At 35.3% G+C, this 22897-nt stretch overlaps 2 protein-coding genes and 1 long non-coding RNA gene across 4 annotated transcripts; 2 read left to right on the top strand and 1 right to left on the bottom strand.

Moving 5' to 3' along the window:
- Positions 1–7020: 7020 nt before the first annotated feature.
- On the top strand, positions 7021–7485 carry LOC132281782 (uncharacterized). The gene has a single exon (XM_059783450.1). It carries the CDS (start codon positions 7021–7023, stop codon positions 7483–7485), a length of 465 nt encoding a protein of 154 aa, XP_059639433.1.
- Positions 7486–13435: 5950 nt separating this feature from the next.
- Positions 13436–16821, bottom strand: LOC132285696 (uncharacterized). 2 transcript variants are annotated; one of them, XR_009472591.1, is made up of 3 exons: positions 16496–16821; positions 14218–14326; positions 13436–13999 (listed from the first exon to the last, which is right to left on the bottom strand). It is a non-coding gene; the product is annotated as an uncharacterized LOC132285696 (long non-coding RNA). The 2 variants fall into 2 exon arrangements; XR_009472590.1 differs by lacking the exon at positions 14218–14326.
- A 3735-nt stretch (positions 16822–20556) lies between these two features.
- Positions 20557–21021, top strand: LOC132281783 (uncharacterized). Its single transcript, XM_059783451.1, has one exon. It carries the CDS (start codon positions 20557–20559, stop codon positions 21019–21021), a length of 465 nt encoding a protein of 154 aa, XP_059639434.1.
- The last annotated feature ends 1876 nt before the right edge of the window (positions 21022–22897 follow it).

The following is a 22897-nucleotide window of genomic DNA, read 5'->3' on the forward strand; positions in this document are numbered from 1 at the left end:
CACTAGCTTGTTCGTAGCCTTTGCTCCATTTTCAATTGGGAGGAGAAGATTGAAGACAAATAGTCAATTACATGGTTTGACATTATTTTTTTGAACAAAAATATTAGCAAATATCCAACATTAAGTTGTCAGTCTGAACTTTAATCATTGGACCAAGCAAAGCAATGAATCCCTTGCTAAGTATAAAATTTGGTTCGAAAAATGTTAACTAGAGGGAAATTTGTTCTTAAATTTAACTTGAGTCATAAATGAGGAGTCAGGAACCATCTCATACCCCATCAATGCTCCTGCCCTGTTTTGGACTTCTAATACCCCCATCAATGGTTTCATCTTTGTTATTTATAAGTTGTATGTTTCTCTTATAATGGTTAATGTATAGTATTATTATTGTTACTATTTTTATTTTATTTTTATTTTTATTTTTTTGATTTTTTTTGTCGCCGATAGTGTGATGGTGGTGTCGGGTTGAGTATCCGATAATTTACTATGTGAAATATACAATCCTCTCGTACTACATGCATTGGGCAATTATCGGAAAAATTCCTAAGGACCAAAGTAAACTAGCCCTAGGCTGAAGAAGAACCCAAAACAGCAAGCCCAAGTGCCAAAGCCCAAGTCTAGGGATGGCAACGGGGCGGGTTTGGAGCGGGTTTTCCTAAATCCCACTCCACCCTTTTTAATTTTTGTCAAGTCCATACCCGCCCAGAGACCCGCGACGGGTTGGATTTTCATGTCCAGCCCCACCCCGTTGGGAAATACTGTGCCCCCATGCCCGCCCCACTAACAAATTTTTTTCTCCCATTTTTTGGAACGTAACCTCCTGCTATTTAAATGTGGAAAGCCTGGGAATGGCACAACATAAATGAAATTATGTATCCCAATAAAAATAAATAAATAACATGCACATAACATAATTCAGAGAACATAATAAACAAAAATAAAAGTTTAATACAACCAAATCACAAGAAATTCTAAGTTTCAACTTCCACCATAACCAAAACAAAAGTAAATTTAATACCAAGTTTACATCCCAAATTAGAATTGTAAGAGATGGGTAACTTGGTAAGCCACTAAAATAAGTTATTAATTATATATATTAAATATAGTTATATGTTTAGCGGGGCGGGGCCCCTAGGATATGTATACTGAACCCTTACCCGCCCCGTGACTCTCAACGGGTACAAAATTTGTATCCATGCCCACTCCAACGGTATAAAAAGTGTTCCCATATCCGTTATTAACAGGGCGGGGCCCCGACGGGGCGGTAAAAATTGACATCCCTAAGCCCAACCTAGGGACCAAAGTAAAATGGAAATAAAGCTTGATCCAGACCCATTAACGTAAAAACTTGTCAAGGCAAGGCGTGAGGCTTCAACAGAGATCTAAGGCATCTCATAATTCATCAGCCTACAGAAGGCCAGCCGGCTATCGAAGTCAAAGGAGGCATTTTTTTAAAAAAAATTTAGAGATGGCAAAACACCCAACTCTGTCGGTAATCACCCCGTCCTGTCTAGAATGATTTTAGAAGTCAGATAAATGATTTTGGGTCAAGATGGGATAGTATTGAAAATTCCCAAGGTCAAGATCGAGAAAGGTCACCACTACAATTTTATCCTGAAAATATATTTTATATTAAAAAATATTAGGTATATAATAAGCATAACCTTACATCATCCTACTCCAATCACTAATGCTTCGTTTGATAAAAAGGAAGTAAAGAGAGGCGGATGGAAGATGGGAAGGAAGAAACAAATTTCTTTAGTTTGGTAGAGAGAGGCTAGGAGAGAAGAAAAAAAGATGATGGATGAGTCGTCCTTCTTCTTTTACAAATTTTCATCTCTCCAAATATAAACGGAAGACACAAAGGACAAAAGACAATACCATTGTAAAAGTTTTTAAATTATAGAACTTTCCGTATAATTAACACTATCTTTTCCATTCTCTCTTAACAAACAAAGTAAGTAATTATCTTATTCTCTTCCATCCAACTTGGTGATGCAAGATTTCTCGGCGACCCGAAACGACGTCAAATATGAAAAAGAAAGAAAGGTGATCGGGAGGGCACCGGTGAGGTACCGGCCTAAGAGCCTCCGACGATCAAGTTAGTGCTAGATCGAAATAATGGAAGAAAGGGATAAGGACTTTCTTAGGGAATTGTGTTGTACCTTTTTAGTTGACTTGAGCCCCCCTATTTATAGAGGTACCAAGTTGCATTCAAGTAGGAGAGTTATTACTTTTATTTCTCCAACACAAATGGGAAAACCGTTCTTTATCCCTATCCTTCAGTTATTTGAACTTGTCCTACTTCATAACTTTCGGTGACCGTCAAACATAATGTTGGGCGAAGACTCCATATCACAACCATACAAAAAGAAGTAACGACACAATATCTTCCTCAGGATGTCTCATTCATCTCTTATTCTTTCCATTCCATCTAATTTTCTTCCTTCGCACCAAACGAAACATAAGACTTCCCCACTCTACCAAACTTTCTCTCAAATCGAATCTCTCTTCTCATATTATTTCATCATTTACACTAATTTGTTATATTTGTAATACAATTACAAAAGTAATCCTCAAACTATATCTCACTTCTCATATTGTTTCAAAAATATTAGGTATATAATAAATGAATTTGGGTGGGACCAGAGTGCTATGCTAAATGGGCGAGATCTCCCGCCCCAAACTTGCCCCATTGTCTGTCATCCCTAATTTTTCTCTACAGGATCAAAGAAGAAATTTGGGAGGTTCAAAACATTGGTAATTTCTTTGCGCAGGGGCAATTACATTGCCCGAGAAGAGGCAATTTCATACGGACCCGCAAATGGATGTCAGGGTTTTTAGGGATGGTTTGATATGTTAGTGGATAGCCTAGAATTTGTTCCCTCCACAGGATGGTTTAATATATAGTACTTGTTTTCTGGAAATATGTCTTTTCATAAACTTTTAACGATATGATGTATAAATCAAAACTACTAAATTTTTAATTTAAATGGATTTGATTAAATTTCAACATAGTCATAAAACAAGAGATAGCGAAACAAATGTAGTTGGAGAAAAAGCTTGCTTCTTCTTCTTGTTATAGAATAAGGAATAAGTCATAGCTAGCTAATGACATGGAAAAGTGTAGAGCATCCTTGGTATGTTATTGAGAAAACAATTCTCAAATACTCAAAAAATAAAATAAAAAATAGTTTCAGAAAACTATAAAAATATATATATATATTTTTTAAAAACAGTTCTCATAAACTGTGATAAAGCAGATTTTTGTATAGTTTTAAATTTTCAATTCCTCGAATGGTAGAAAATTACTCCGAAAACTGACCCAAGCAAACCATTGTTTTCCTATGATCAAGACATGGGACAGTTAGCGGGAATGATTTTGAAGTCAGCCTCGTGGCCTTACAATAACACCGTCGGGTTCATCACCCCTCTCTCTCTCTATCTCATACTGAAAATTGGGGTATGGATGAGGATTCTTCAAACATAGCCAAAAGTTGATTTAGAAGCCGACTTTGGTAGGCAATACCCAGAAAGATGGAAATGAGTTTGAATCGTAGTGGCCTTACAACATCATCCTCTCTCTCCATCTCAAGCGGAAAAGTGGGGTATGGAGGAGGATGTTTTTAATCAAACAACAGGGTATGATGGATGATCATGGGAAATACTATATATTTCACACTTCCTGAATATCAGTACAAGTCAGTTAAAACTATCTATATAATATTATGATAACAAATCTCCAGAATAAGATATTACAAAAGTTGTGTAATAGTCATTACCTAAAAAGCCCTCTCCTATTTACTTCCCTATAAATTTGCATGTTATGAAGATCTTGAGGAAGCACAAGACTAGAAGCTCAATCATTACTAGCTCAAGAGCTCAACTTTTAGCTAGCAATGGCCTTTCCTTCAGCCCTTCTGGTCATCACTCTCAGCCTATTTATCTCAGCTGCCATGCCATCATCTCAAGCCCTCAGAGTCAATAACCTGCCTATCGGTAGCATACGTACGGGGGGCACCATTGTATGTTCTGATGCTTCTATAGCCACGGCTTGAACATACAGACGAATCCCACGAGCTCCGATTCAGCTGCTCTGTGGAAGCGGCTCCACTGACGTTGTGCTCAGTCAAGGTGTGACCAATCTTTCAGGCGTTTACTTCTTTGCCCTCACGGTGGCTGATACCCTGCTCATTGATCCGAACAGGTGCTATCTTCGCGTCACCATACCACCAAACACTTGCACTCTCTCAATCCCTAATGGTTTCCTTAGGATTCCTTTGGTGGTGCTTGATGTCGTCCAAGCCACTCTTGGGAACGTGCTGCTTTTCGGTCAAGGTCCTTATTCCTATGTGCCTTACTGAGGGTTAGAACTATGCCCTCTGTCACTAATAAGAAAAAATTAAATAAGTTCAATGACACATTTACAGTTTGTTTTTCAAGTCTAACAATCATCATGTGTTTATTGGTACACGTTAGAATAATGTTTTTATCTTTCAATATTAATGTACTAAATTGCCTATAATATGGCATGGTTATCTATCATCACTTTTGTGTTCCTTATCTCTTTCATCATTTATCTATAAATGAAACGGTAAATATTGTGTTTATCACTTGCCGATGATACCTTACACAGTGACCCAACAACTCGATTTCTATAGATTGAATTTTTCTTGCTTTGTGATTTTTTGACACATTATTTTTTTTCATAATGGTTTATGAGGATGGACATGCATATATAGCATGAATGTAAGATATTTATGGCGCACATGTATTTGACATGTGATGCACTTTCATGAAAGAGTGATTTATTGGATAGAAATCAGATTGGTAGTGATGATGCATACCTCCTCCTAACTGAAATGTTAAAAATTTCATGGGTATGTGAGTTGCTTAGCTATACGAAATAAATGTAGAAGTGTGTGTATATATAAGCGCTCTCTCTCTGTCAAATGTTAAAAGTTTTCTAAAGAATCTAGTAAGCACAGCAAAGAGACTATTTGCACCCTTTTTTTTTTCAAAAATGAGGAGGGAAAGACAGTTGTTCAACAAATAAGGACGTCCAGTAAAGTAATAACCAAAGCTGCTCAAAATTACATTTCATATGCTACCATTACCCACTGATCAAATCTTCAAGTTTTCAATAATGAATACACAACTTTAAATCACAAAACACGGAGAGAAAAAATTCCGAAATATTATTAATGAAGGGTTAAATTCTATTTGCAGTACATACATATTTATAATAGAAAAAACCTAATCCTCTAAGGAATTTTATCAACACAAGTCATCTAATAGCACAAGGAGACCTATCATTAAAGGAAACTAACCCTTGAAAATTTAAAATTTCTCCAAAAATTGAGTCCGACGAACAAAAATTCCGAAATAATCATCACCTATGTAGAGTATTGATCGTTGGCCCGCTTCCAATCTGAGTATGGGCCTTTTCTAATTGAAACGGATTCGTTGAAACTTTCCCAAAAAACATGTCAGCATGCCCGTCTTGCACTCTGATGTTCCAAACAGGCCATATAGGCTTCCAGATTGAAGACAAATAGTCAAATAATTCATTTGACATTACTTTTTTTAACAAAAAAATTAGCTATTATCTAACATTAAAAGTTATCGATCTGAACTTTGATCATTGGACCTATTAACGGACCCCAAGATAGGTACTAAAAATTGGATCAAAAAATGTTATCTAGAGGATGCGATTGATGCTCCTACCCTTGTTTCAGACTTCCAATCCTTCATATCGTTTTTAAATTTTGGTGTTTCTCATATAAAGGTTAATGTATACTATTTTTTTCCTTAAAGTAAAATTCGTCTTAAGAAAAGGGAAAATGTGCAGTATACTAAATTTCCCTGCAAAAGAAAAAGAAGCTAATACAAAGTTGCCTTGGGCTAAAGGATAATCCTTAGACTAAGCTTCAACAGAGATCTAAGGCAAGATCACTATTTAATAAACAGTTCCATAAGCCTACAGAAGGTGATCAGCTATCGAAGAACAAAAAATTGGCCATTATCTAACATTAAGTTGTCAGTCTGAACTTTAATCACACTAGACCAAGTAATGGACCCCAAGATACGTATAAAATGAGTTCGAAAATTGTTCTTAAACTTTGGTAATCTTAAATAAGGAACCATCTCATGCCCTATCCCTACTCCTAGCCTGTTTCAGATTTCCAATTTTTCATTTTGTTATTAAGTTTTGTGTTCCTAATATAGCTATTAATGTACACTTGGTTTCCTGAAAAAAAATGTTACTTCATAATAGATGATTAATTTAACTGAATTATGTCATTGCATAAACTTTTATCAATATATGTTTCAACATAAATTACTAAAATTTTACCATAAATGGATTTGTTTAAATCTCAATATGGTCATATAACTTCTTTTTTTCTTTTATTGGCAAGAAAGTCACACACCCATTTGCCCCTATAGGGACTTGAACCCTCATCATCCACTTTAAAAGGTAGTAGAGATACCATTAAGCCACCACTGGGCCCTTGATCATTGTACAAGGGACAAGCCAAGCTTATGATATGGAAAAGATAGTTTTCCTATATCTGTGTTTTCTTATGTCAAGACCTGGAACAGCTAGTGATGAGGTTGAATTTAATTCAGCTTATTTGCTTCAACACCACCCCCCCCCCCCCCCCCCCCCCCCCCCCCCCGCGGTCTCTCTCTCTCTCTCTCTCATGTGGAAAATTGGGGTATGGAGGAGGATGTTTTCAATTTCAAACAAATCATGGAAAATATATTTTGACACTTTTTCAATATCAGTACAATTTTTAAAATTACTTTCAGTTACAACAATCTATATAATAATATGATCCAATCTCTGTGATTACAAATCTCCATAAGATATTAGAAAAAGTGTGTAATAGTCATTACCTAAAAAGCCCTCTCCTTCTCTTTACTTCCCTATAAATTTGCATGTTATGAAGCTCTTGAGGAAGCACAAGACTAGAAGCTCACTCATTACTAGCTCAAGTGCTCAACTTTTAGCTAGCAATGGCCTTTCCTTCAGCCCTTCTTGTCATCACTCTCAGCCTATTTTTATCAGCCACCATGCCATCATCTCAAGCCCTCAGAGTCAATAACCTGCCTATCGGTAGCATACGTGTAGGGGACACCATTGTGTGTGCTGATGCTTCTATAGCCACGGCTAGAACATACAGACCAATCCCACGAGCACCGATTCAGCTGCTCTGTGCAAGCGGCTCCACTGACGTTGTGCTCAGTCAGGGTGTGACCAATCTTTCAGGCGTTTACTTCTTTGCCCTCACAATGACTGATACCCTACTCATTGATCCGAACAGGTGCTATCTTCGTGTCACCATACCACCAAACACTTGCACTCTCTCAATCCCTAATGGTTTCCTTAGGATTCCTTTGGTGGTGCTTGATGTTGTCCAAGCCACGCTTGGGAATGTGCTGCTTTTTGGTCAAGGTCCTTATTCCTATGTGGCTTACTGAGTGAGGGTTAGAATTATGCCCTATGTCACTAATAAGTAAATTGCATAAGTGCAATGACACATTTGATGTTGTGTTTTTCAACTCTACCAATCATAATATGTTTTTTGGTAGACATTAGAATAATTTTTTGATCTTTCAATATAAATGTACTAAGTTGCTTGTAATATGGCATGGTTATGTGTGATGTTCCCAATTTTTGGCTTTTTTTTCATTTTTTTCGGAATTTGTATCGTTGCAATGGCATTTTCGTCTTTTACCGTTTTATGTATCGGACACCGTGGGGTGTGCTGGGTGTGTCGGTGAGTTGGTTGGGGCATTTCATTGAGTCCATGATTATTTGAAATGCAAGGTTAGTTATTTTTGCATTTTTCTGTTTTTCGAGCCGGACGGTCCCGTGTGAACCCACTACCGGGATTGTTGCATCCGGGGATCTTGGTTGGATTCATTTACATCATATCAATTTTATTTAATGTATTTTATGTGATTTCAAATTAAAATGTGCATATGTGTATATACGCTAGTGTGTGGTGTAAATTAAAGACAAAAGAAAAAAGGAAAATAAAATAAAATAGGTGGGACCCACCATTATCACACAAAAAGGGTTAGAGACCATATTTTGGTCTCATTTTCTCAATTCTCTCTCTCACTCCCGTAACCTTCTTTCTCACCCTCTCAAAGTTTTCTTTCTTTTTTCTTTTTGCTTCCAAACTTCAAGCTTAGATCTCTCCTTCACTACTTGATATTTTCGGAAGCCGTTTGCGGCAAATTGAAGCCCACGACAAGATCTTCGAATCCATATCAGCAATTTCAACTTTTGTCCACTCTAGGAAGTCTGAAAATTGAGACCCATTTTGAGGGTTTTTGCATAATCTTGAGGTATGGGTTCTTAATCCACAACTTCTTGCTCCTTTGTGAGATATTCTATGTGTTTTGTTATATAGCATGCTCAATTGTGTTGAATCCTCCTTTAATCTTAATTGTGTATTTAAAGCATGCAATTATGTGAATTAATTGATGTGGTGTGTAAAAGCATGTTTTAATTTCATGAAAAATTGTTTATGCTTATATGAGTCTTGTGTATGTAATATGATAATTGTATATTATATGATAATTGACAATATGTGTATTGCCTATTTGAATTGTATAAGATGACATGCTAAAGTTGAATTTATATGCTTGAATTTTATGTGAAGCTACATGATCCTATGTGTTATTAAATGTATGTGACATGTTGTTGATTATTGTGTTGTGACAAAAAAAAAAAAAAAACATGCTCTAGGTGATTTTATTCCATGCCTTGTGTATTTAAATTACCGTAATTAAAATGTGAAAGTATGGTACATGTATTACACAAATTTCTCTTAAGTGTGATATGTGGTTTAAATGTGAATATGTGAAAAATTATGGCATGGAAAGGCATGATGCATTTATGCATAACATTGGGCAAGAAAAATGAGAAAGAAATGTTTTGAAATGAAAAAGAAGTGTTAGGGAAAAAGATTTGAGAAAAGAATTTTGTGAAGACTCGAACGCTAAGGGGGTACCGAGGGTCCGTGGCGTTAATGTAGCCTAGAGGGAATTAGGGAGATCGCCCTAGCATGGTTGAGCTATCTGGGCTCCAAATGACGCCACAGGGGTACCAAGGGTCAGGGACAGTAGCCAATCCTTCTCTTGTCGCTGAGGGGTTACCGAAGGGGGTTATATTAATGGTTTGAAAAGTGAAGAATCTGAGTGATTTTAAGTATGGGGAGCAACATTCATGGCATCATATATTATGGCACGGCATTGTTATTTTGAAATTGGATTTGACGTTGTATTCTCTCCCGACATAGTATGATCCTTATTCTCTATTCCTATTTATTGCTTGGATTCACGGGGTCACAAGAGGTGTGTCTTAGGCACCACCTACTGAGCAATTTGCTCACCCCTTATATTTAATATTTTTCAAGACACGGATGGCAATTGGCGGACGACGCTCCTCCACAGGTTTGATGGGTTAGTAGACCGTTTTGACATACTTTGTAACTATAATTTCATTTTATTATTATTTATTTATTATTACTTATTTTTTTATAAATCCGGAATGACACGTATAATATGTATTGACGTAGGAAAGAATGGTGTTGTCTCTAGTTGACCTCAGGTTCGATTAAGGACCCGGTTAACGGTTCGGACCTACGGGTTCGGGTCGTTACATTATGTATCATCATTTTTGTGTTCCTTATCTTTCATCATTTATCTACAAATCACATAGTAAATAGTGTGTTTATCACTTGAAATGATATATACCTTACTCAGTGACCCAACAGCTTGTTTTGTGTAGATTGGATTTGTATTGCTTGTGATTTTTTGACAGATTATTTTTTCTCTTAATGGTTTGTGAGAATGGACATGTAATGCACTTTCATGAAAGTGATTTAGTGGATAGAAATCAGACTGGTCTGGCCTAGAGATGATGAAACCCACAGAAGCTAAAGTTGCATGTATAGCAGTTTATAAGCCAAAAGAGGAAGGAGGTTTAGGGATTCCAAACCTGGAAATCTCTAACAAAGCGGCAATATTGAGTACCTCTGGGACCTTCAGTCCGACAACAGTGACAGGATTTGGATCCAATGGTGCAAATCCTATCTTATCAAAAACAGAAACCTTCTCTTCTTCAACTCTACCTTCAGCTCTCCAATTAGGAAAAGTTTTGCAAGATAGAAGCAGGTACCGTACGCACTACACAACAGACATCTGGGAAGATCTTGTTACATGGATCAATGAGCGATGGAAGACGAATTCTTCAATCAACTTGGTCAGGAATGTTTGCCTCTTCAGCAAAGTATGCAACTCCATTTCCTCAATTCTCAAGTTAGAGTCCGCGGAGCATGCTCTACTTCAAGGAACATCCTCGCCGAATGGAATCTTCCCCTGTCATGCTGCCGTCCACCACCGAGACCGCCGGATTGAAGGCATCGACCAATGGTCATGGTGCCGTTAGGGCATGCTCCACCGGATTTTGACTGCGAATATCCTCTCTAATGCTCCGTTCGGTAGGAAAAAAGAAAATTGGATGGAAGGGAGAGTAGAAATGAAGGATAAGACGTCCCTAGGGAAGAGATTACGAACTTCCCTTGTTTTATTCGGTTGGGTGGAAAAGAAGAGAATACGCTGACAATTTACTTTGTTCGTTAAGACAGAATGAAAAAAAAAAAAAAAAAAAAAATAATAATTATTTTTACCATCATACCTTTACTATTTTTACTACTCATTTGAACCTTTTTTATGCATTCCATTAATTTCAAATTTGTTGTTGGTCTTTTATATATATATATATATATAATAGAATCATATTTCATCATTAAAAAAAGAAAAAGAAAAAATAACCACTAGCTACATGCCTGGAAGCAGAGAGTGGGATTCCATCACAGGGATTCAAATATCTAATCCTGCGGTCCTACCTACTGCATGGGCATTGCTGTGCATCTAACCTCAAAAGCTTCTTTAGCTCTCTTCTGTATATACACACACATATGTATGTATGGTTGATAAATGTGAATCTATTTGGGTTTCTCAAAAAGCCTGGCACATAAATTGAACTTGATTTGGGGACTTTTAACAATTCTGTATTAAGGTTTTGCTTGAGATGAGATTGTAGAGTTTATTAATATTTGTGAAGGATAATTTTGTAATTTAACTTTTTTATAATAGCTTCACTTGTTTTCTATCGTATCTTCCGCCCAAATTTGGGCGGATAAAAATTTGTAAAGGAGGAGGGATGAGTCATCCCTCCTATTTTCCTTTCTCTCCGTATCTCCTTCCTACCGAACGACCGAACTTTGTTCTTTCCCTCCTATTTTCCCTCCACTTATCTTCTTTCCTTCCTACCGAACAGAGCATAAACGGTTCTAATGATCCGTTAATACAGGCTATTTGCTTTGGTTTATTGGGCCAGGTTTTATCCTTGGGTTCAGCTTAATTCTTCCTTGGGCTTGGGTTCTAGTTTTCTGGATTGTATTGGCTGCAGGCCCACATGTACTTTCTTATTCATTTATACAATTTACTTGATGAAAAAAAATAATAATAATAATCTTATTATTATTCAATGGCCCCATTAGAAAAAATTTCTAGATTCGTCATCACTCGACATCAATGCTCCTTCCCTGTCAATTTTTTACCTTTTTTTTAAAAAAATAAAATAAAATTTGTATTACGTATAAAGAAAAGGACAAATGTATAGGGCATTGAAGTAGCCTTGGGCTAAAGGAGAACCTTAGACTAAGCCCATAATAGCAAGCCCAACCTAGGGACCAAAGCAAAATTGAAATAAAGCTTGATCCAGACCCATTAAACCAAGAACATTAAATATGCAACAATAAATGCGATTGAACTAACTAATCACCAAAAAAGAAAAAAAAAATAATCCTTTGTATAACTGTCTCAAACAACAATTATATAAAAAGTTGATTAAAATATATATCTAATCTTTGGCTAATATATATTTATCTATTAGAATAAAATGTAAAAGGATAAAAAAATTTAAAAAAATCCTAGAATCTACGACAATGATTACAGAAGATAAGTTTATTAAAAAAAATGCACATTTAGAAATTCAATGTATGGCTTTGCGTTTCTATGACGACTTGGACAGCTCCTAAAACCCTGAAAGTGGCTGGGCGGGAAACTTCAACAGGTATCCAGGGCAATCTCACAATTCAATGAACAGTGTCATAAGCCTACAGATCGAAGTTAAAGAAGGGTTTTTTCTTAGAGATGACAAAACATTCCGTCCCCAGATAATTTGGTTAATTGGTTTTGGATCACAATGAGTTAGAAATGAAAACCCGCACATGTGAAAATAAAGAAAGGTTGAACCGTCTCTATCGATAAATTATAATTTTACTCTTATATGTGTTTCATATTTATAATTTATGATAAGCAAAACCTCCGATCATCCTATTTCAATCACTAAGACTTCTTGCGCTCAACCCTCCTCTCTCTCATATTGTTCTCTCTTTATTGTATCTCTTCTCATATTATTTTATTTATAGATTTATAATACAATTACAAAAGTACTTTCTTAAACCCGTTTCCAACCTCACCCTGCTCCGTTTAATAAAAGATTTTGGATCAGGACAGATAGTTCTACTAAATGAAGATGAGATCCCCAACCCCATTGTCATTCCTAGTTTTTCTCCAAAGGATGAAAGAAGAAATTAGGGAGGTTTAAAGAATTGGCAATTTCTTTCGCATAGGAGGAATTACATTGCCTTACTGAGAAGAGGAGATTTCTGATAGACTTGCAAATGGATGTTTAGGGTTTTGGAGGGAAGGTTTGATAATGTTAGTGAACACCCTAGAATTTGTTATCTTCATTGTTTCCTGAAAAAATGCTACTCCATAGTAATAGATTATTAGTAATTGAAATATGTCATTGCGTAAACTTTTAACAATATGATGAATAAATATAGACTACTAAAATTTTACTTTGAATAGATTTGATTAGATCTCTACATAGTCATAGAACAAGGCTTGCTCATTGAATGGACTCTCTCTCTCATGTTGCAAAATGGGGTACGGAAGAGGATATACTTCAAACATAAACAAAAAGTTGATTTAGAAGCTCAATACCCAAAAAGACAACGTGAAAATGAGTTTGTATCCGAGTGACATTAAAACATCATCATCTCGTGAAAAAGTGGGGTACAGGGGAGGATGTTTTCAATCAAACTAAAATATACTATGGATGATCGTGGAGAATGATATAGGTGTGTTCGATTGTATGGAATTGGAGTTTTGGAATTAAAATTTGTGGAATTTAAAAAAAAAAATTAGTTCAATTTTCTTAATTAGTTTTGTCAAATTCCATATATTTCAATTCCAAAATTTTAATTCCATACAATCGAATACACGTTATATATATTTTATACTTCCTCGATATTAGTACTAAGTTTTAAAATTTCATTCAGTTAAAACAATCTAAATAAATGTAGTATTATTATGGTAACAAATCTTCAAAATAAGATATTACAAAGAAGTAGTGTTTATTCTCACAATGCCTTCACATATGGCCCACAAGACAAGTTGGTTAATAGCCCATTACTTAAAAAGTCCTCTCCTTTTCTTTACTTCCCTATAAATTTCCATGTTAAAAAGGCTCTTGAAGAAGCACAAGACTAGAACCTCACTTATTACTAGCTTAAGCTCAAGTTTTACCTACCAATGGCCTTTCCTTCAACCCTTGTTGTCATGATCACTCTCACCCTCTTTATCTCAACCACCATACCATCATCTCAAGCCCTCATAATCAATGGCATACGTACAGGGGGCACCATTGTTTGTGCTGATACTTCTATAGCCACGGCTAAAACATTCAGACCAATCCCACGAGCACCGGTTCAGTTCCGCTGTGGAAACAGCTCCACAGAAGTTGTGCTAGCATCGGATGTGTTACGACCCTCAACCGTAATCCAGGTTGTGAATATAAAACAGAACAAAGAAATGCTCATATTCAAAAATGTCTGACCAAGCCCTGGAACAATGTCAAAAAATAAAAAAAATTAAATTAAATTTTAATGTCCATAACTGATAATAGAAAAATCCCTTGATTCAAAATCATTTTAAATAAAGTTTCCTGTTCACACATTATCTAAAAATATGAAAGTGGGTTTCATACGTAAAATCCCATAATCCTTTAATTACAATATTTAAACACGATCTGTTTGGAAAAATATTTACAAATATACATACTGGTCTCAAAATATACATTTCCCATTTAGACAAAGATAAATAACCAAATAGAACCCAACATCCATCCATGGCTGTGGAGGAAATCCCTCTACGACCTCTTGTCCATAACCTGAAAAAAAATATATATATATAATAGGATGAGCAACCACAGCTCAGCAGGAAATGCCTAACCACCACTCCTTAATACCCCGATGAATCCAAACAAAGAATAGGAATCAGAAAGGGAGTCATGCTAGTCAGGGGGAAAATAATCATCACATAATCATACTATCACACAAAAACGGTCAACACAAAATAATATAAAGTGCCATATAAGCAGAGTCAAAATCATTCCCCTTAATACAACCTTCTATACAAAGTATCACCTTTCTAATTAACACAACCATTATCACAACCATCAGTCTAAAGGTAAACCCCTGTACTGTGAAAAGACTATCATTTTATTAATACCTAAGGAACCCTTTAGCATTAATGATTTACTGCACCTAGACAAAAGGATAACTACCCATGTCTAATCATAAACACAAACTGAGAATATCCATCTCTATTACTCCATAATTACCACATTCATGCTGAGAGAGAAATAACTACAATATCACATTTATAAACCAAGTCATGAATAGATATGCCATGCAATGGGTGCAATGTCATGCGATATCGCTTCCCATTTTTCCAAAACCAACCGTCACTTTTCAAACTGTTAATGTAACCCCCTTCGGTAACCCCTAAGCGCCGAGAAAATGATTGGCTACTGTCCCTGACCCTTGGTACCCCCGCGGCGTCATTTGATCCCCAGATAGCTCAACCACACTAGGGCGATCTCCCTAGTTCCCTTTAAGTTACATTAACTCCACGAACCGTTGGTATCCCCGCGGCGTCCGGGTTTTTATAAAAACCATTTTATCAAAATTTCTTCTCCCAAAAATCCCTTTCACTTTCATTTCAAAATACTTTCTCCTTTTCTTTCATGCCCAATGCTATGGATGAATGCACATGCCTCACAATATTATAATACCACATCATTACTCACATCAAAATCCAATTCTATAAATATACTTTGGTAACAAATATATCATGGCAGCAAATTTCACAATGACATACTATCCCAGCCTTCAAGAAATCAACTCAAGCATGTTGTCACCTAATCTATACAACATAGAAGTTATTAGACATAGAAAACATATAGAAATTCTATGGACACTCTTTGGCAGCAAATTTATCATAGCAGCATGTTTCAAGGACAATGTATCATTCAGTTCTTCGAACACTATTACAACACCAAACTTATAACAAAACAGCCCATAATTGAAGTGAACTAAATATATAATTTCCAGCTTGTCAAACAATAACAATACAACCATTATGATTACTAGAATTTCAGTTTTTAGGCGCATAAACATCAACAACATTTTAAAAGCTCAAATTCCATATTTAAAACACATAACGCATCATTTATGTCTAAGCTACAAAATTTCAGATTTTAATTACACAACATGCTTGTAAAGAAAGCCTAATTCAAGTCATATAATGGTTCAATTTAAGAGATTTAATTTACAAGGAAACAAAGGGTGTGAGGGTTAAAACAACCCCTACTAGTTGTTAACAATTCATACGCAGCTTGTTACTTTTATCTTTGAAAATTCATAATAATTTCAATTCTATGTCAAATTGAGTGATTTGAAAGCCTAATGAAAGCTTAAACAATTTACTTTGAAAGTGTCAATTTAGTTTAACAAAATTCCTTCCCAATTGGAACAGTTTTGACCCAAAATTTTGAAATAAATTCTGCCCAGAAAACTGATTTTCAGCCTGTTGCTTCCAACTTTGAAAAATTATAAAAAATTCAATTCTCATCTAAATTGAGTGAATCCAAAACCCATTGAAAGTTTAAAGACTATATTTTCAAGATAAAATCTTATTTCACCAAAATCCCTTACCATTTAAATCAGGTTTGATGAGAAAAACTTGGACAAAATCTGCCCCCAACCCAGAATTTCCAGCAAGAACACTATAACTTCAAAAATTCGTAATAAATTCATTTATCAACCAATTTAAATGAAACCAAATCTCAATGAAAGCTAATTAACTATATTATCATAATATCAAATCATCTCTAAAAGATAAATTACGAATTTACATGAATTTGAGCAAAACAGTAGCATGTAATTAAGTTTCAGCAGCATAGAATTTCAGTTTTATTTGTATACACTTTGCAACTCAAAATTTGAAAGAAATTAACTCACTAAAGGCAAAGGAATTGAGGGTTAGACAATCCTACCTCTTAGCAGCTTGAAAACCCAGCTATCAACAATTTAAAGCAATCCAAAGTAAGCTACCAATTTTGCAAAAAGATGAAGAACACCTCTTGAAATTCAACCAACCCTTCCCTTTTCAAATCAGCTTTTAAAATCCCAGCAGTAAAGAAATGATTGCAACTTTGCTACCAAAATAAAGCCCAAGACATCAACTACACTTTTCATTCACAAACCCTTCTCAAAATCCTAACACAAAAGCTTCAAATTGTCGTGTAAAGAAGACTACTATGAAGGAGAACAAAAGGAACGAAAAATGGCATTTTGCAGATTGTGTTTTGTGTCTATCACATTCAATTGTAATGCTATATGTCATCACACACACACACACAATATGTGGCCATGTGAACCCCCATGTGTCAAGCTCAAAATTAGTCAAATGCAAGACCAAGCAAAAATGACCAAAAAGTTCTTCCATTATTTCTAAATGCCAATTATGCCATGTGCCTACTAAAAGTCTATTTTGCCCTATATAAAATAATCAAATACCATATATACCATTTATAAAACAAAAAGTCCATAATACCCTTTATGAAATAAACAAATGACATTTAACTAAATTAAACACATTTGCAACTTAAATCATAATTTTCGGCAATAAAATAAAAATGCATGAATATCAAAATGACCAGAAAAAATGATAAAAATGCAAGTGCTCACAGGGTGTAACCGATCTTGCAGGCGCTTACTTCTTTGCCCTCACGGTCGCTGATACCTTACTCATTGATCCGAACCAGTGCTATCTTCGCGTCACCATACCGCCTAATACTTGCACTCTCTCAGTCCGTAATGGTTTCCTTAGGATTTCTTTGGTGCTGCTTGATTGTCTCACTACCACGGTTGGGACCGTGGTGCTTTTAGTTCAAGGTGCTGATACCTATGTGGGTTAGAACCATGCCCTGTCACTAATAAGCAAAATAAGTGCAATGGCACATTTAATGTTGTGTTTTTCAAATCTACCAATCATCATATATGCTTATTGGTAGACATTAGAATAATATTTTTGTCTTTCTCTATTAATGTATTGGGATGCCTGTAATATGGCATGGTTATGTATTATCTCTTTTGTGTGTAATATAAAACAAATAAGGACATCCAATGAGTAATACCATAGGCTCAAAATTACATTCCATAGGCTCAAAATTGTTCGAAAACCGTTTTATCTGGTGAAAGTTGTTCTTTAACTTGATTTAAATAAGGAGTCAATACTATTTCAGAAACCATCTCATACACTATCCATCCTCCTACCATGTTTCAGACTTTCGATCTTTCATCTTGTTATTAAGTTTGGTGTTCCTCATATAATGAATAATGTATACTCACATTTTTTTTTTTTTTTCAGTAAATGGTAAATTTTATATATGAGAAAGACTGCACAATGCAAGCAAAGCAAAAGCCACAAAGCTAAACGGCAGAACAAAAGCTATGCTAGCTATACAGAGGCATTGGGGCTGATTAAAAGAATGAACAAAAGAAAAGAAAATGTCATGAACATCAACAGAGAGTGCAGAGGTCATCAACACCACTCACCAAGAAGCTGTCCAAAGAAACAGCGCAGAAATTGCACCAAACATACAACAAATGCAGGATCCCGGCAAATTCCACAAACTTGAATTTGATAGAGTAGCCTAAACCTGATAGTTTCCCATATGGATTTGACAACAGGAGAAGGAAAGCAAGAATTATTTCTGAATGCTCTGAAATTCCTCTCTTGCAAATAAGAGCATTTAATGATCTGATAAAATCGGCCTTATTAATTTTGTAAAAACGAAAAGAATCCATATGTGTTCAAGTGAAAAAATTATTGTAAAAAATCATGGTTTCGATGATGTTAACATTTACACTCGGAAAGAAACAAACTATTTAAACAATTTTGACATGCAGGACACATTTAAAAACTTTATTCTACGAGTGACGCTATCCAAATTGATAAGATAAGCAGGCTAAAGAACAGAAGAAAAAAGTGATTAATGGATATATTTATATGTGTCTCACATGATGTCATAATATCAACTACTACTGGTCATGTTTGTTTGATTTGGTTAATTGACATAGTTCTTCATTTGGAGAAGAATTAGTTTGACTATAATTTTCAACCTTCCCAAACTTTAAGAGGTGGAGGAGATTTTCATGTAAGTTAAAGCTAGAAGACAGTAGCATTCAAAAATACTAGAGTTTGAGGTGAAATTAGGGGTTTTGCATAAAATTGAGGTGGGAGTCTCTAACTCACATTTTCTTGTTCCTTTGTGGGTTAATTTCCAGTAATTGTTATTAATTTGTCTAATTGATGGTAATTACCCTAACATGACTTTTTTTTTTATGTGTAAAGTTAATTTCTAGTAATTGTTATTAATTTGTCTAATTGATGGTAATTACCTTAGCATGATTGTTTTTTTTTTTTTTTTCTTTTTTGTATGTGTAAAGTTCATGATTTTATATTTACATGTTGATTTGTATGAAAACCATGTTTAAATGTTGCTTTCCTATGTCTATTAAGTTGTAAATTGATGCATGAATCCTTGTATGATTTTCTTTGAAATTTTAGCAAAGAATGACTAGTTGTATTACATGAAATTTTTTATTTCCATAGCAATGAAGGTATGAGACATACATGCATGTCATTGGGCATAAGAAAGGGTAAAGTGATTTGACGTGGATAAAAAGGGATTTTTGGAAAAAAATATTTTGGGAAAAAGATTTTGTGAAAACCCGGACGCCAACGGGGTACCGAGGGTCCGTGGCGTTAATGTAGCCTAAAGAGAACTAGGGAGATCGCCCTAGCCTGGTTGAGCCAACTGAGACCCAAATGACGCCGCGGGATTACCAAGGGTCAGGGACAGTGACCAATCATTCTCTCGTATCGCCAAGGGGGTACTGAGGGACGGATTACGTTAACGGTTTGAAAAGTGAAGTTTTTTTTGAAGTGAATTTGAAAATGGGGAGCGACATGCATAGCATTGCATTCATAGCATGAAAATTTGTTAGTCTTGAACTTGAGAAATTTATGTCGTGTTTTCCCCGATTTAGAATGATCCCTATTCTTTATCCCTATTCAATATTTGGATTCACGGGGTCACAAGAGGTGTGTTTTAGGCACCACCTACTGAGCAATTTTGCTCACCCTATTATTTAACATTTTTCAGAGCTAGGAAAAGAAGTGGCGGATGACAATCCCTTACAAGCTTGAAGAAGATTAGGAGTTGTATTTTGTTATCTTTTGTATCTTAACCCATTTTTTTGGTATAGTCTCAAACTATGTAAAAGAGTATTCATTTTTGCAAATCATGGCCCTGTAACATAACTAAAATCCTTTATTATTTTTGTTGTAAACTGAGACTATGTAAATGCTTAAGTTTAATAGGATGAGGATGATGGGCTAACTTGGGGAGATTGTTGAAGAATGTATTATATTTCTTTTGTATTGTGTTGGGGCAGGTTGGATAGGTCTTGAAATGTCATTGCATTTTTTATATTTGAACAGGTTATTGTAAGACCATTTTTAGAGGAGTTCATGCCAATTTTTTTTTTTTTTTTTTAATGGTTTCAGTTTTTGGGTCGTTACAAAGTTAGTTTAGAAGCTGAGTTTAGCAGGCATCATCCAGAAAGGCAGAGGGAATGAGTTTGAAGTTATCCTAGTGGCATTACATCATCATCCTCTCTCTCTCTCTCTCTCTCTCTCTCTCTCTCAAGCATAGAAGTGTCGCATGGAGGAGGATGTTTTCAACCAACAGGGTATGATATCATGGAAAATAGATTTAATACTTCCTCAATATAAGTACAAATTTTAAAATTCATTTCAGTTACAAAAATCTATATAATATTATGATCCAATCTTTATGATCACAAATTGTGTTGATTCTCACATTGCCTTCACATCTGGCCACAAGACAAGTTGCTGAATAGCCCATTACCTAAAAAGCCCTCTCCTTCTCTTTACTTCCCTATAAATTTGCATGTTTTGAAGCTCTTGAAGAAGCACAAGACTAGAAGCTAACTTAATATCTCAAGTTGTAGCTAGCAAATAGCAATGGCCTTTCCTTCAACCCTTCTTGTCATCACTCTCGGCCTATTCATCGCTGTCACTATGCCATCATCTCAAGCCTTCATAGTCAATAATTTACCTATCGGTAACATTCAAACAGGGGGCACCATTTGTTGCACTGATGCTTCTATTGCCACGGCTAAAACATACAGACCGATCCCACGAGCACTGGTTGAGCTGCTCTGTGGACGCGGCTCCACTGAAGTAGTGCTGAGTCGGGGTGTGACCGATCTTGCAGGCGTTTACTTCTTTGTCCTCTCGGTGGCTGATACCTTACTCATTGACCCGGCCAAGTGCTATATTCGCGTCACCATACCACCAAACACTTGCACTCTCTCGGTCCCTAATGGTTTCCTTCAGATTCCTTTGGTGGTGCTTAATGTTGTCCAAGCCTTGCTTGGAAACATACTGTTTTTCGGTCAAGGTCCTTTAACCTATGTGCTCCCGTAAATTAGTGAGGGTTACTAAGTGCAAATGGCACATTTTAATGTTGTGTTTTTCAAGTTTATCAATCATGTGTGTTTCTTGGTAGACATTAAAGTTAACTTTTCATCTTTCACTAGTAATGTACTGGCTTGCCCTGTAATATGGCATGGTTATCTTTTCTATCATCACTTCTGTGTACTCCTTATCTTTCATAGTTTATCTATAAATCACACACTTGACAATGTGTATTTAGTATAATGAACAAATTAAAATTACCCTACTATACAGGTTTAAGAAAAGAAAACATATGGTAATTTAATTATACAGAGGAATTTAAAAGAAGGCTTCCCCAGACCATGAGTACTGCAATTGTCATCAACACTAAAATGTTTCAGAGAGTATATATATATATATATAGTCAGCTTAATTCAACATTCATGACCATTATACACTGTTCTTGTTTAGTTCTGGTCCTACTTATATGGACTTCTTGAAGAGGGAAACTAGATATTTGTCTGATATTTGATATTATTTATTTTTATATATAAAGTGATTAATTTATAACTTGAAAAAGTGTCCATACACGTATTGCTTCAAAATTGAGTCACTTGTTTATTACTCCAACCGAATATTTGTGTATCATTCAAGTTATCTGCTATTTTTAGTTTTCTTTGTTGCATCAGCAAAAGGAATTCCACAACAATTCCAACTCCTCTATTCTCTCTCTAATGCTTCTTCACATTCTTCCAAGTTTGTCTCTTGGCTCATTAACTAATTCACTTTGCACAACTCTGTGTCATAGTGTTGGGAAAAAGTTAAAGCATGGAAAATCCTCTGTTACAAAGTTTGAAAAATAGTGCGAGTAAGTTTATGAGAAATCAAATAAGGGGAAAGAACATTATTCTGTAGTATTAATCTAAGGATAATGCTTAGCTACTAACTGATAATAAACTCAATTGCTTGGAATAGGTAATGAAGAGTAAAGAAATGAAACTATCATGTTAATTTTAGTATTGTGTTATTTTGTTATTGGACTGTATAGGGGTGAGTAGCTTCACCCTATTCACTAGTGAGTAACTAAGTATTAAAGATAATGTGTTATTTTGTTATTGGACTATATAGGGTGAGTAGCTTCACCCTATTCATTAAAGATAAAGTAGATAAGCATTATCTCTAATATAAATGTTAAAGGGCATGATAGTAAAATTAACATGATAGTTTCCTTTCTTTACCCTTCGTTACCTATTCTAAACCAGAATTGAGTTTATTACTATTTTGTCCTTTCTTTTCTTTCAACGCTAATATCTATCATTTCTTCCCGAATGCACCGTGAGGTCAAATAAGTCAATCTAACTAAAGTACCTATAGTGATATGAATAGCATAACTGCCATTAAAAATGTCTTATCATAAAAATGTTTACGTCATTATAACTTTTAATGAGTTATAACCCCACACGCCCATGATACTGTGAGCTCCAACGTTCAACCTTCTCATTCCTCATCTCTTTTGAGAAAGAGATTATACCATCTTATTAATGCCCATTGATTGAACCTCATATTCTCATATATCCAATAGCTCATTTCATCATAGGACCCAGAAACATAAGGTGGGGGGATTGTGAAATTTTTAATAATTTCAATACTAAAAATACTAAATATATATATATATATATATATATATATATGAAAATACTAAAAATATTAGGGTATTATACTATAAAAAAAAAAAATTCAGTGGGAGCGATTGGGTCCATGCCTGCTCATCATCATGGCACATATCTCCAAATGATGTATCCTCTACATATTGCTATGCATGTGAAGACAGTATGAGATGCATGAAATTTCATTAGGTACAAATTTAACTTTTCAATGGTTCCAATAGTACTTTTTCACCTTCTAA

The sequence above is a fragment of the Cornus florida genome, unplaced genomic scaffold, assembly GCF_030987335.1.
Source record: "Cornus florida cultivar Cherokee Brave unplaced genomic scaffold, ASM3098733v1 CherokeeBrave_3.0.0_Hap2_Chr11, whole genome shotgun sequence".
Lineage (NCBI taxonomy): Eukaryota > Viridiplantae > Streptophyta > Magnoliopsida > Cornales > Cornaceae > Cornus > Cornus florida.